At 42.4% G+C, this 14,253-nt stretch overlaps 1 protein-coding gene across 2 annotated transcripts in view; it reads right to left on the reverse strand.

Annotated features, from left to right (window-relative positions):
• MTHFD1L (methylenetetrahydrofolate dehydrogenase (NADP+ dependent) 1 like) overlaps window positions 1–14,253 on the reverse strand; it is a 160,828-nt gene that overhangs the window by 97,588 nt on the left and 48,987 nt on the right. For both annotated transcript variants that reach the window (XM_070417468.1, XM_070417469.1), the window contains exons 15-19: window positions 13,976–14,050; window positions 12,613–12,715; window positions 9,897–9,973; window positions 5,793–5,933; window positions 1,125–1,193 (exon numbers count right to left, since the gene is read on the reverse strand). In XM_070417468.1, coding sequence (XP_070273569.1) covers window positions 1,125–1,193; window positions 5,793–5,933; window positions 9,897–9,973; window positions 12,613–12,715; window positions 13,976–14,050 — 465 coding nt within the window. The remainder of the gene's footprint in view (window positions 1–1,124; window positions 1,194–5,792; window positions 5,934–9,896; window positions 9,974–12,612; window positions 12,716–13,975; window positions 14,051–14,253) is intronic.

Below are 14,253 nucleotides of genomic sequence, written 5' to 3' on the forward strand. Positions count from 1 at the left end.
CCTGGAATTTTCAGACAACAGTATTTAACTGTGTACGGTATCATATAGCAGCAAGCATTGGTGGAGTATGTGAGCCATTGGGACTCTCAGCATTTTACATGAGAGAAAAGGGAGAATGAGATTATGAAAACACAGGTCACAGTTAGCGAATGGCAGAGTGAACACTGAAACTCAGCTTTGTATCAGCTGAATAGCTGAATAAATGGATGGTTATTTTGCTTGTGTTGCTGTTATATGTCTTCCCAATGTGCTTGCCCTCTGGCCACCTCCACCTCCCTCTATCCCACTACAACAGATTGAGGACAAATAGACGTTTACACCACTCATGGCAGGCATTGCCTCCCATCTCCATTGTTCAGGGACCTCTGGAAGGGAGCCAGAAATTGGCCATTGTGAGACAATTGTCCAAATTGGCAAATGCTACAAATTAGGCATTTTCACCCAGAGAGCTGGCTGTTAAAACACTTACCAGTACACCACTATCTCCCACCATCTGCTTTGTCAACCTGACCCAAATACTGCCTCCTTGTCTGCACCCAAACCCTGGGCTCTCTTTAGCTAAGAGGAGGGAATTAGACAATTACTACAGCATATGAGCAAGACGAGTGACTAAACCCCTGGATGAAAACAGATATTTTGATGAGGAAATTTAAGTTCAATAAAGACGAGAGCAGGAAAGTCATATACAAAAACAGCATTCTTATAAAAGCAGGGTACAGCATACTTTCCTGGAAAACCTTTTTCACCATTTACTGTGTGTTTTGTTTGGGGAAAACAAAAACAAAAAAATCTCAAAACCTAATTGTTATGAGAGATTAAGCAAAAAAAAAAAAAAAAAAAAAGCAAAAGAGAAAACATGTAAACATAACTACACAACTTACTGAAATATTAGACAAGATATCGAGTCTCAAAATTTTTACTCTGGCCAATTAGTACTACATTAGGCAAGATATGAATTATATTAAAGAATCTGTAAGTACACTTTTAATTTTTTTGGATGACCAAATTCTTCCGATGTTCCTTGTGGGCTCATATTGGCTGGAAGTGCTCATGTTGTAGGGGACGCACAAGCAATCCAATTAATGCAAACGTTCAACAATTTCTATACAAAGAAAATCACTTACTTCTAGGGTCTGCATCAGATTTGGTTTTATTGCATCTTTCATCAAAACTGTCAAAGCACCTGTCACCCCCTAAAGGAGAGAGAAAAAAAACAAACCCACACCAATTATTTAATCTGACAAAATATCAACAGCATTTAAAAAAACACACAAAACTATAACAAATAATCCTAAAATTTATATGGAACCACAAAAGACCTGAATAGCCACAGAGGTATCACGTTCCTGATTTCAAACTATTCTACAAAGCTATCATAATTGGCATGGAACTGGCACAAAAACAGACACATACATCAAGGGAACAGAACAGAGAGCCCAGACATAAACCCAAGCTCATATGGTCAATTAATCTACGACAAAGGAAGCAAGAACATACAATAGGGTAAAGGCAGTCTATTCAATAAATGGTGTTGGGAAAATTGGACAGATACATGCAAAAAGATGAAACTAGATTACTTTCTTATACCATATACAAAAATAACTCAAAATGGTTTAAAAACTTAAATGTAAGATCTAAACCATAAATTTCCCAGAAGAAAATATAGGCAGTAAACTCTGACATCGCTTTTAAAAGGCAGGGGTAATAAAAGAATAAAGAAAGAAATGAGACTACATAAAATAAAGCTTGTGCACAGTGGAAGAAGCCATCAACAAGATGAAAAGGCGACCTGCTGAATGGGAGAAGACATTTACAGATGATATATCAGATAAGGGATATCCAAAATACAGCTCAACATAAGAAAAACAAAGGACCCAAATAGACATTTCTCAAAGGGAGGCATACAGCTAGCCAAGAGACACACGAAAAATAATCAGCATCACTAAACACCAGGGAAATGCAAATCACAAAAACAAGATACCACCTCTCACCTGTCAGAATGGCTATTATAAAAAAGAAACAAATAACAAGTGCTGGCGAGGATACAGAGAAAAGAGAACCCTCATGCGCTGTTGGTAGGAATGTAAATGAATGCAGCCAATAAACATTATGAAGATTACTCAAAACATTAAAAACAGAACTACCATATGATCCAGCAATTCCACTCCTGGGTATTGATCCGAAAGAAAAGGAAACAATAATTCAAAGATATATGCACCCCATACGTTCACTACAGCATTACTTGTAACAGCCAAGATATGGAAGCAACCTAGGTGTCTACTGATAGATGAATAGATAGAGAAGATAGGGTACATGTACACAATGAAATATTCAGCCATTAAGAAGAATGAACTCGACATTTGCAACAAGATGGATAGATCTATCGTGTAAATAAAATAAGTCAGACAGAGAAAGAAAAATACCATACGATTTCAGTTATACGTGGAGTCCAAAAACCAAAACAAATAAATAAACAAAACAAAACAGAAACAAAGTCTTAGATACAGAGAACAAACTGATGGTTGCCAGACATGAGATGGCTGGGTGGAAAAGGAGTTTAAAAAGTACAAACTTCCAGTTATAAAAATAAGTCATGGCGATGATGTAATATGCAGCATAAGGAACAAAGTCAATAATAAAGTAATAATTATGTATAGGGACAGATACTAGGCTTATTGTGGTGATCACAAGGTATGTAAATGTTGAATCACTATGTTGTACACCTGGAACTAATGTAATATTATATGTCAACTATAACTGAAAATAAATTTAAAAAAATATTTTCTCCTATAAAGAAAAAAGCAACAGATGATTGACAAAAGATGATACATTGCACTCCAGCCTGTCCCCTAGGTGGGCATCTCCACAGGCTGCTCTTGCCTGCTGGCCACCTGACACAGCACTGCGCCCTCCGTCCATCTCTCCCCACCTGAATGAATGTCAACCGCGTAAGACATGAACAGTGATGGGGAAGTAATAGTCGCATTTTTTCAAAGCCCTCCTTGAGGGTGTTTAGAGGTCTGCCAGGAAGTAGATCTTTCAGGCCATCTACAAGTGTTTTCTGGCAATTACGCTCATTATTTTTTCATAACCAGAGATTTTACTATTGCCTGAAGAAATGAGACCAAGAACTGAAACAACGCTATTTCCAGAGTGGGCATGAAGAGAGGGAGGGAACTGTCTTAAAAGCACCCATTCTGGTTTCCCACCATCTCTCAACCTCTCATCCAGACAGAGAAGGCACTCCAAAAACAGAAGCATCGAAAAGGCTTCTCCTTCTCTGTGTCTCATGCTCTCTGCCTAGAACGAGGCTGCCCTCTTCCAGTCCTAGGAAGCTCTGGGCCGGGCTCCGTCTAAGTCCCCTTTTCTGGAAAGGAAGGGAGAAGGAAGAAACAACAGGGAGGAAGTCTAAGCACTATGGAAAAAATGTGTCAAATAAGGTCACATGGTAAGCTTTAAAAAAAATCCCTCCCACCTTTTCTCAAGACACTGGGCAAGTGTCTTTCCTTTTTCCTTTTTCCATAGTTCACATGAGCGTTTACTTGGGGTGTGGTACATTCTATGGGATTGAGGGTGTCTTTCAACAAACTAGTCAGTTATTAGGTGGCTATACTAGGAGCAAATGCATGTGAATGTAGTCGTGAAAAAATTAAATAGCGTGCAACAGCTTTTAACAGATCAGTGGGTAGAATCTAGAGGTTCTTATCTCTCCAAAGTGCATTAGTTTATTACTTTCTCCCTCTTCTATCACCAATGATATTACATTTCTCTCATGTGAACTTTTTCTATTTTCATAATATTTCATCACTTAAGATTTATGAGGAAATCCAATTTATTGTACAAATCCAACTTGATTGTACAAAATATACATCGCAAGAAATGTAACCTGCCTGTTATAAATACATTAAGATGTTTGACGGTGAAAGCTGCTGGCCAGGAATGGCACAAAGAAATCAGTTCTCTTTTCATAACACAAAGCATGTGGAAGAAGAGTAGTAGTTTGCTTTTCTGCACACTATCCTTGCTTCTAATTCCTGGCCAAACACACCTAGCCCAAGAAACTACAGGAGGAAGGACATTGGACGTTTCTGTTGGATTGTCTCAGGTGGGTTCCCACCTGCTTGGTTTTCCACGTCACAGCTCATCTTTTGTTGCTCCCTACACACTGACTGTTGTCAAACCCATGCGAAAAAAACCCCATCACCACCAAGAGCAGCTCTGGGGCTGTCACTCGAACTGTAAGCTATGTCACCTGTGCCACATCCCAAGTTCATGCAGGGAGAGCTTGGGCATATTCTTCCAGAAACTATCAGAATCAATCATCTTATCAGGAACTTTTAGACACCATCTATTCCAATGTTCGCTGCAATACATACAGTCTTTTGACCAAATAAAAACAAGCCATAAGGTAGTGAGATGATAGTATAGAAGCTCTGGAAGTTCTCCCTTAATTTTCTATGTTGGACCAACTACTGAGAGTTCCAACTCAATGAAACACGATCTGCAGAGATTAGGTACGTTCGCAAAGAAGAGACACAAAAGGTAACTAAAGAGAGCAAACTCTGAATCTGTTCCAGATCCAAGATTTTTATCACACGTAAAAAAATAAGCTAAGGGAAACAGTATTTAGGATTAAATTTCAAATCACTCCTGCCACATATTTGTTGGTACTTAAAGTTAATAGGATACAGAGAAATATATTTATACAGAAACTGTAATATGTCAGTTTAGATAGAAATGTAGAGGTCTTGACAATTTTTGAAAAGCAGTAACTTTTACAGCAGGCTGGCTATGGGTTTTCGCTTTAAGCTTTGTACTAAGCATTCCATAGAGCTGCTGATGTAAACATATCCATTTAATTTACTTGACAAAGAACTATGCGATAAGTCAGTCAGATCCATTTCTTCTAAAGCAGCCAAAAAGTAATCAAGACATGTTGGCAAAGGGTTCCTGCTATGTCCTAAGCTTTTGGAATTAATAAAATATTAATTTTCCTTTCCCCTTCCACAACTGTTTTCCAATTGGGAGTGTATGTTTTAGATTCCATTATTGTATGTGATTCAAGATGGGGAAGTAAGCTCAAACTTAGCACAATCGCGATGCAACAGGCATATGTCCTACCTCCATCCTTATAAACACGTATGAGCAAGTGAAATCACTGTACCACCGATGGGGTTTAAGTTAACAACACAGACGGTTATTAAAAAGAAAAACAAAACGATCAGCGTGCCAAATGAGAACAGGAACTAAGGAAGGCAGTGGGTGCCAGGATTCCCCCAAAGCTTTATAATCAGCACCATTCCACTGCAAGAGGAGCTGGATGGGCAACACTGAGCAAGGGGGAGCCCTGCTCTTATGATGTGAAACCCAAACCTTCGGCACAGAATCACACAAGCCAGGGTGCGCTGGAGCCACTTCCGTCTCATACCTTTGAAAGGGGATTTGCCCCCAGTTTAAAGCAGGGAGAGGTCACACTTTTTTAAAAAGTCACGGGCTGGGCTGTAGGATGACCCCCACCCCAGGCAGAGCAGAGGCCAGGACTGGCAAGAACTGGGAAAAGCTTATGAAATAAATGTCATGTGCTTTGGTTGCAACCAATTACAAGCATGTTCTAAAAGCCCGTGAGAACATTACAAAGCTGTGAAACAAACGGGCGTGTGAGGGGGAAATGTGTGTGCTGAAATTCTCTGAATTCCCATTCTACATGTGGATAAGAGAAAGGAACCCTTCATCCTCCTAATCAAGAACAGGTAGAGCGAGCTCTCTGGAGCTCCCGCAATGGACACACTCACCAAATCTTCTGCTGTGATGGGCTGCCCATTTCTGTCACTGGCCACCACCATCCTCCCCAGCCGCTCCTTCATGTCCTTGAGGCTGTCGGTCAGGGCCAGCACCGCCATGATCTCGCTGGCCACCGCGATGTCAAACTGCGCCTGAAATGGCAAGAGCAAAGGTGCGGGTCAGCTGCGGGGCCATGTCGGCAGGAGCCGTAGCTCAGCAATTAAATTCTCGCAGGCCGGGGATCATCCTCGAAGGGCCATTCGCAAGTGCACACGCTTTCTGAGGGTCTAGAGCACGCATAGTCCTGGGCTTGGTGCACTCCTAGGGTGGCCGCAGGCCTCTTGCATCTGCTCTGCTGAGCAGGACTCGGCCTGGCTGGGCCCCTATTACAACAGCTCATGCACTATTTGCTTCTATAGCATGTTTCAGACGTGTAATTAATGACTACACATGTGATTACCTGTTTGATGCATGTCTCCACCACTGGACTGTAAGTGCCAGCAAGGCAGGGACCCTCTGGGGAGGGTTCACTCCCGAATCTCCAGTGTGGAGAACTGTGTGAAACCCAATAGGCACACGATGGCGAATGAATGAACAGCCTTCGGACTCTGAGCTGTTACTCATCGTGGGCCGAGGAGGCGGCATTTGGAAGAGATGAGGAGCGGACAGTGAAAGGAGATGGTCCGGAGGCCAGTTGCCCGGAGTCTGAGCTCAGCCCTGCAGCGAGGACAGCCTGACTGTGTGATCACCATGTCAAAAGAGGACACAGGAGCACTTTCCAGCTGTTCACAAGGCGCGGCCACATCAGGCCTGGAAGTGCCCGGCACTGAGTGCTGGAGAGTGTGCACTTCCTGCGGCCTCTCCGGGCTCTGCCTCCCGCCTGCACATATCAGCAGGAGCCGGAGGAGACGCGGGAACATGCACTTCCCTCTTCTCCTTCTCCTCCTCCTCCTCCTCCTCCTCCTCCACTTCCTCCTCCTCCTCCTCCTCCTCCTCCTCAAGCAGCCCCTGGACGACCCACTTCATTAAGCTCCGGCTGAATTCCCCTCTTCCCAAGGGGCATGAGAACCAGACACGGTCCAGCTTACAGAGAGAGAAAGTGGCTATGCCCTCGCAGGATGCCCTTAGGAAAACTTTTATTGTCCATTTCCGTCACTGACAAGAAAGGAAATGAAGGAACCAAGGAGCTTTCTGGCTACTTCCTGAGTGAGATTTCATTAGCTACTGATTTAGTGAAAAAAATATTAGGTGAAAGTCAAGTGCAACTACATTCAACTATTACATTCTCCACACAACCCATTCTGAACGTAAGTGATTTTTCATAGCATGATAGTTAGGATTCTCGATGTCACCATTCCATTATAAAGAGAGCATATAAAAAAGTGACTAAAAATATTAAAACTTACTAATCAAAACATGAGACTAGAAATACTCTTAAGATATTACCTGCATAATAAGTGGAATTTATAACACATGTACAAGTTCTTCATTTGTAATTATTACAATTTCAAATTTTTATATCTTGAGCAATATAAAAAATGAAATGAATTGGATCGATATATATTGCATCGTTATTTATTTTATTGACTGATGCAGAGGACTACTCATTTTTGTTTTGCAAATAAAATATTTTAAATCATATAAAGGTGTAAGTGTAATTGTTATTATTGTTTAATCACAAATTTAACCATTTGTACGCCATAAGCCTCTATAGCCACAGTGGCGGACCTTTTTAAATTAAATTGAAAATATCGTGGCAGTTAAACAAAGGACATTAAGCAATGTTGGCAAGGATGCGAACCCACATGGCCTTTCTGGAAGGTAACATGGAAATCATTATGCATCCACATTTGAAATCTGTGCCCTCTTTGACTGCAATTAGGGGCCCGGGAACCTGTCCTAAGGATACCATCTCTCTAAGAATTCACATAAATCTGTGTGTATGTTACCGTTGAGGATATCAGCTTATTGATGCTAGCTCAGCACTGCAAACACCCTAGGTGTCCATTACAGGGAACTGCTTAATCCAGGATGACACATCTACAAGTCGAGATATTCTACAGCCATTAAAAAGAGATCACACAGATCTCTTTTTATGACATAAAAAGATGTCCTTAACAGGGTCTTACGGTCTAAAAGAAGCAGTTGATGTTTTTAAATATAATCCCTTTTTACTTAAAAACATGAATACATAAAACACTACAAGATATAACAAATCTCATTTGTAAACCAGATGTACAAACTGAATGTGCGCCTGAATATAATGAGCCTATCAATACAAGGCATTCAAATCATAGCCATTATTAATCTCTCCTATTTTATACTGTGACAATGCCCAGTCACAGCACAGAAACATGCAGAGAAAATGTGAAAGGCCTTCCTTACTACCCGCTTTCTTTCCCGATACAACTAGGTCAGAAGCTGGTATACATCTTACCAGCTTCCATTTTATGTGCTTATATACATACACGATCATGTATGCTGGCCTCTTCTGAACATAAAGGTGATTACATTGTGTATTTTACTTCAACAAATTTTTTAGTTTCTTTAAACCTTTCCATTTCACAATGATATGAGAGCCCCATGTCTCTCCCCCTATGTATACTTTATCATTTTCAACTGCCACATTATCTGTATAGAAGCAGGCACCAAAGATACGTAACCACTCCTACTCATAAACATTTGGATTGTTTAAAATTGCCTCCATTACAAAAAATGCTGCAAGTAATATCCTTATACAAAGATGTTTTGTGCACATATGAAAATATTCCCTACATCCTCCTTTTTCTTTAACATTTATAGTCCTGGAGTTGAAACTGTTGGCTAATTTCAAAACTTAATACTAACAAACTGTCTTTGAAGAGGCTTCACCAATTTATATACCCACTAACCCTGTATAAAAGTCTCCAATGGGTTATGCTTTGATAAGCTCATAGGTAAATAATACTGCACTGTTTTTTAATTTGCAGTTTCATGATTACTTATTGGCATTTTATTTCTGTCTTTATAAACTGTCTTATATTTATTCTAATATCTTACTTAGCAAATATTTACCAAATATCTACTCCTACCATGTAACCAGGTTCTATACGCTGAGAATACAGCAGTAACAAGAGACAGAAACCTCCGCCCTGAGGAAACTCACATTTTAATAAGGGGGCAGAAGATAAACACGGTAAGTCAGGACAGCAAGAAAGGGACAGAGGGAGTTTGGGGACAGGAGCTATAATAGTGTTAAAGAAGGTGACAGGAAAGGCCTTCATGAGAGCAATATCTGAGTACTACTTTGTGGAAGTTCTTTTTGTGTTTGGCACATCAACCCTTTGTTTTATATATATTGCAAATACTGTCTTCCAGTTTGTTACTGGTCTTGTAATGCTTTTGTACATTATTTTTTTCATACTAAAGATTTTAATTTTTTAATGTCAAAATCATCTCTTCTTTATACTAGAGTAAAAGTGATTTTTTTCACTAAGAAAAATTAACAATGTAAAGGTCATAAATCTAAAACTGTCCTAAAATATAAGGTTTATTACCAAAAAAAAAAAATTCCTCAGAGGCCTATTGTGCCTGGATAAAAACTCATGGAATGAATTTATATTCCCCAAGCACCATGGCCCCACACTGGAGACCTATTAAAATGAAGGTGGACATCATAATTTATCTTCCACATTCTCTGGATTTGAGTAATAGAACATTACCCTTACAAATTCCTCAGGCTATTCAGCCAAATACCAAGGTGCTTTTTTTTCCTTTAGTTTTTAAATTTGAGTAATGTGCCTGAGATTTTCAAATTTTAGTTGTCATGCAGCTGTAGTAATAACTGGGTTGGGTCTGCAATAAAATATGTTAGGATTGACATTCCAGGGACACCCCGAGCGGCACATCCCAGAAACACAACCAAACCCACACAAGAAAAGGATGGGAAGAAAACACAGGAGTCTTCCTGCCCTCCGACCCCCCCGAGTCCTGCTGAGGATTGGAAATGACACTGGAGAAGGTGGGCGACCCCTGGCCACTGCAGGGAGAGGAAGGAGAAGAGAACTGGCATCTACGCCGCTGTAAACCAAGGCTACTAAGAACAGAGCCACTTCTGTGGAGAACAGGCCACGCACCTGCCGGGAGTACCCCTTCTCCGTGCTGGCCTGCCCGATCGTTATTTTCCGTAGGAACCGGTCATTGGTATCCAATACTGAAAGAGAAAAGAACAGATTATTCAGTCAAGGACGGACTGGCTGCCGGGTGTGCGTCTGGCCGTGTTCTGAGGGCTGGGGAAGCAGTAGAGGCAAGAGACGAGGCCCAGCCCTAGCTGGTTTGGCTCAGTGGATGGAGCGTCGGCCTGCGGACTGAAGGGTCCCGGGTTCGATTCCGGTCAAGGGCATGTGCCTGGGTTGCGGGCACATCCCCAGTGGGAGGTGTGCAGGAGGCAGCTGATCGATGTTTCTCTCTCATCGATGTTTCTGACTCTCTATCTCTCTCCCTTCCTCTCTGTAAAAAATCAATAAAATATATTTAAAAAAAAAAAAAAAAAAAAAAAAAAAAGAGACGAGGCCCAGCTTCCCGGGAGCTGACACTCCAGTGGGCAGACACAGGGAGGGATCTAACACACAAGAAAGTATCAGCCAGTGCTAAGTGCCTGGGAAGATTAAGGAGGTGAGGTGACGGTGCTTGTCAGGGGACCAGTGGGGTGAGGTATCATTTTTTAAAAAGTTGATATTTTTATTGATTTCAGAGAGGAAAGGAGAGGGAGAGAGAGAGAGAAACATCAATGATGAGAGATAATCTTCGATTGGCTGCCTCCTGCACGCCTCACACTGGGGACTGAGTCTGCAACCTGGGCATGTGCCCTGACTGAGAATCAAACTGTGATCTCCTGGTTCATAGGTTGATGCTCGACCACTGAGCAACATGGGCTGGGCGAGGCCTCATTCTTTGACGAGGCAATTAGGAAAAGCATTTCTGAAGGGGTGACCTATTATGCTGAAACCTGAGTCACAAGAAGAAGGCAATTAAGTTTCGCACAACGTTAATCACTGAGCCACCATATGACCCAAGTCCACCTCTACACACATATCCAACCGAACAGAAGGCGGGAACTTGAACAGATAGGTGCACACCCATGTACATACACCATCATTCACAACGGCCAAAAGGTGGAAACAACCAAATGTCAGAGATGAATGAAAAAGCAAAATGTTACATGCACATACATGGAACATCATACAGACATAAAAAGGAATGGGCTTTCGACATATGCTACCACATGGAGGGACGTTGAAAACAGGCATGATAAAATACGCTAGAAGGACAATTACTATATGATTATGATTCTATCTAATTATTGTGGTTACCTGGGGCTGGTAGAAGGGGAGTTATTGTTTAATGGGTGCAGAGTGTTTGTTGGGGAAGATAAAAATGTTTTGGGTATAGACAGTGGTGATGGTGTAATCACTGTAAGCCTTGTGGATGTATCCAATGGCACTAATTGCACGCTTATGAATGGTTAAAATGAGACAGGCATATATAACCACAATAAAAAAATAAAGGAGTAAAGGGTGTGTGGGGGGTGTGAAGTCAATCTGAGTCGCGCAGGCACCAAATCTCATTTTTTTATTGGCTTGTTTGAATTGCACCGATTTGCATTTTGATTGTGAAAACTAGACTAGGTTTAGTGAAAACCAAATCTATAATGGCAGAAGGGCTGAGATTTCACTAATAATGCATGAGGCTTCAAATAACAAGCTGTCCACACTGACAATGTAGATCGTTTACCAAATGTACAACCTGACACTGACGGGGGGATGGGGAGGAGGTCCTGGGGGATGAAACGCTGACCTTGCCTTTCAGGCACACGGCACTAGCCGACCTGCCCACCGTGCCCACCTCTTGTTCCCCGACTCACTGAATTGGGGGATGGGAGAGAAAGCAAGACTATCTCCTGAAGGAACCGCAATAGAGCAGGCACGTGATAAAAATGGAGGTGGGCGGAAACGGGGAACGTGGTGGGCACGTCTCAGATGAACCATGCAGGAAGGACCGGAAGGCCCATCTTCTAACCCTCGGCATCGCCTTGGCCATCAGTGCTACCACCACGTTCCCGTAAGCGTATGTGATCATCTCCACTGCCATCTCCAGAGGCCTGAGGCCCAGAACACGCATGTGGCCTGCTCAGGGTCATGCAGTGAGTTAGTGGCCGGGGGGAGACACACACTGGGGGCTCCTGACCCCACGTGTCATGCTCTTTCCCTCTGTCCCACCCTCACAGAGGGCAGTGCGGGGGAAGTGGGAGGTGTCCCAGCTAAGAGGGGAACGGGAAGGGCGGGACCAGGACGGAGGTCATGGGGAGGCCCCGTGTTGCACTTGAAGTGTTAGAGAGTATTCCCATAAATGGCTGGAAGCATGCGCTAAACTCAGAGAGAAAACTCAGAACTGAAAATACAGATTTAAGAGCTAGAGTGGTGATAAGAAAATGAAAGGAAGAACTTAATGTTGTGGATAGAGAGGGCGGGTAAGGAACAGGCCTTAAAAAAATATAGGGCAACAGGCCATAAGAGATAAAGAAGAAAGTGAAGTAATTTTCCTTGGACACCTGGAAGGCGTGGGAGTGGGTGTGACTGAGCCCTGATGAGCAGTTGGCTGAAGGGGCACAGCCTTTCCTCCTCAACAGGAGGCTGAGATGAGAGATGGGGATGGGATTCTAAATAAATGGAGGAATTATGGAACACAAGCTGGGCGGACAATGGGAAGAAGGAAGACCAAGTCTTTGCGAAGCTGACTTGGAGAGTGTCAGCTGGGACATGGCCGCCTCCTGACCTGGTGATCAGCACCCACCTCTCTGCCACGTGATGGTGGGGGGGTCGATGTTGAGACGGGCGAATCTGCTCATTTCCTCTTCTGTCAGTGCGCTGGGATCCGTCTTATTTATTCCCAGTTTCTAAGGACCAAGAACAAAAGGTGCGCTATGTATTAGAAGGAACAGAAAGCAAGATGTAACCAAATGGTCCCTCTTCCTTTATTTTCTCCATGACTAGGAAAGCCTTTTTAAAATCCGAACTGGAACTCTGAGTCAATTGTAGGCGAGGCCAACTCACAGAAATCAGTGCCTGAGACCTAATATCTCCTGTAAGCAGAAGGCAATGATATGTGTAATATACCCTTTAACATGGCAGATCTGAAAATGTAAGGCAGTTGGCAGCACCCAGAGGGCATGCGCCGTCTTGGCCGAGGTTCTGGGCCCCTCTCCCTGGTCACCTTGCTGTGCCCGGAAGGGACAAAAACCGCTGGCTGTATGGCTGATGCTCCAGTTCATCTGTTCTTCTTTTCCAATTCAAATACCAATAATTCAAGTAAACTCAATGTCTGTGTTTTCAAAACTAGTTATTTCTAATTCACTGAGAAAGAACCCACTGGGATTGTTAATGCATCTGTCCCTACAAAGGAAGCATTCTGAGACAGTGGCTTTTAATGAAGAAGGATAAAGAAGGCATCTGGACAACATACCATCGATGTTGTAGCTGCAGGGGGGGAGGGGGGGGGGGAAGGAGTGTTGTGTGTTATTTTCAGCAAACCCAATGTGGTAAGAAGCAAAGGAGTGAATTTTAAAAACCAATTATTACCAGGCAGTGGCTAAAAATTATACCATTAAAGGTAGTATCTAGGGTCTGAAAAAGAGCCAGGGGAAATGAATGTGATTAGTAGGACAAGCAGCAAAGAGCCCTAGAAAATAGTAATGTGAATAAGAATTAAGATTGCTTAGTATCATGTCAACTGTAATTGACAAGTAAAAAACAACAACAAAATACAGAAAAAAAAAAAGATTGCTTAGTATTTCGCTACAACAGAAACTGAAATAGATGAATTTCAAAAGGCTGTGTCTCGTTCCCTAGAAATTAAAGACATTTCACAAAAGAGAAGGGCTCTTGCAGATTCTCGTGCTTGCTGGCTCGGGCACTCCAGGCCGGCAGAGCAGGCCTCTCATTCATCGAGGAAGATCCCGAGGCCCGATTTGTCCGCCCTGCTGTTTGGTGTGGGATGCAGGTCCCAGGCTTCCAGTTCTGTGCTCTCTGTAGCGTTTAATACCCCAAAGAGTGGCTCAAAACCAAATCCAAACCAGGTTCAAACTTCCTGGCTCTGACCGCTTTTCTGCTTCCTCTGGGATATTTTCCTTTTAAAGAACCACTCACTGGACACTTACCTTCAGCCGAGCAAGCTGAATGTTTGAAAATTCTCGAACACCATTCACGGAAGGAACCAGGCGATTGTACAGAGACTAAGAACACAAAACAAAAATAAAACGCCACAGGAGTTTAAGGGCCAACCATGCACTTGGACAATTCACAGGATACAACAAAGTTCATTACATTTATAACCAAACTGTTTAGATTATAGGCCCTATTAAAATTCTTGGCTACGATAAGCGATGTAGCCTTAAGCTCTGTCATTTTCATAAATCTGCCTCGATCTGACATAATG

The sequence above is a fragment of the Myotis yumanensis genome, unplaced genomic scaffold (genome assembly GCF_028538775.1).
Source record: "Myotis yumanensis isolate MYYU_CA2020_CCGP unplaced genomic scaffold, mMyoYum1.0.hap1 SCAF_6, whole genome shotgun sequence".
NCBI lineage: Eukaryota > Metazoa > Chordata > Mammalia > Chiroptera > Vespertilionidae > Myotis > Myotis yumanensis.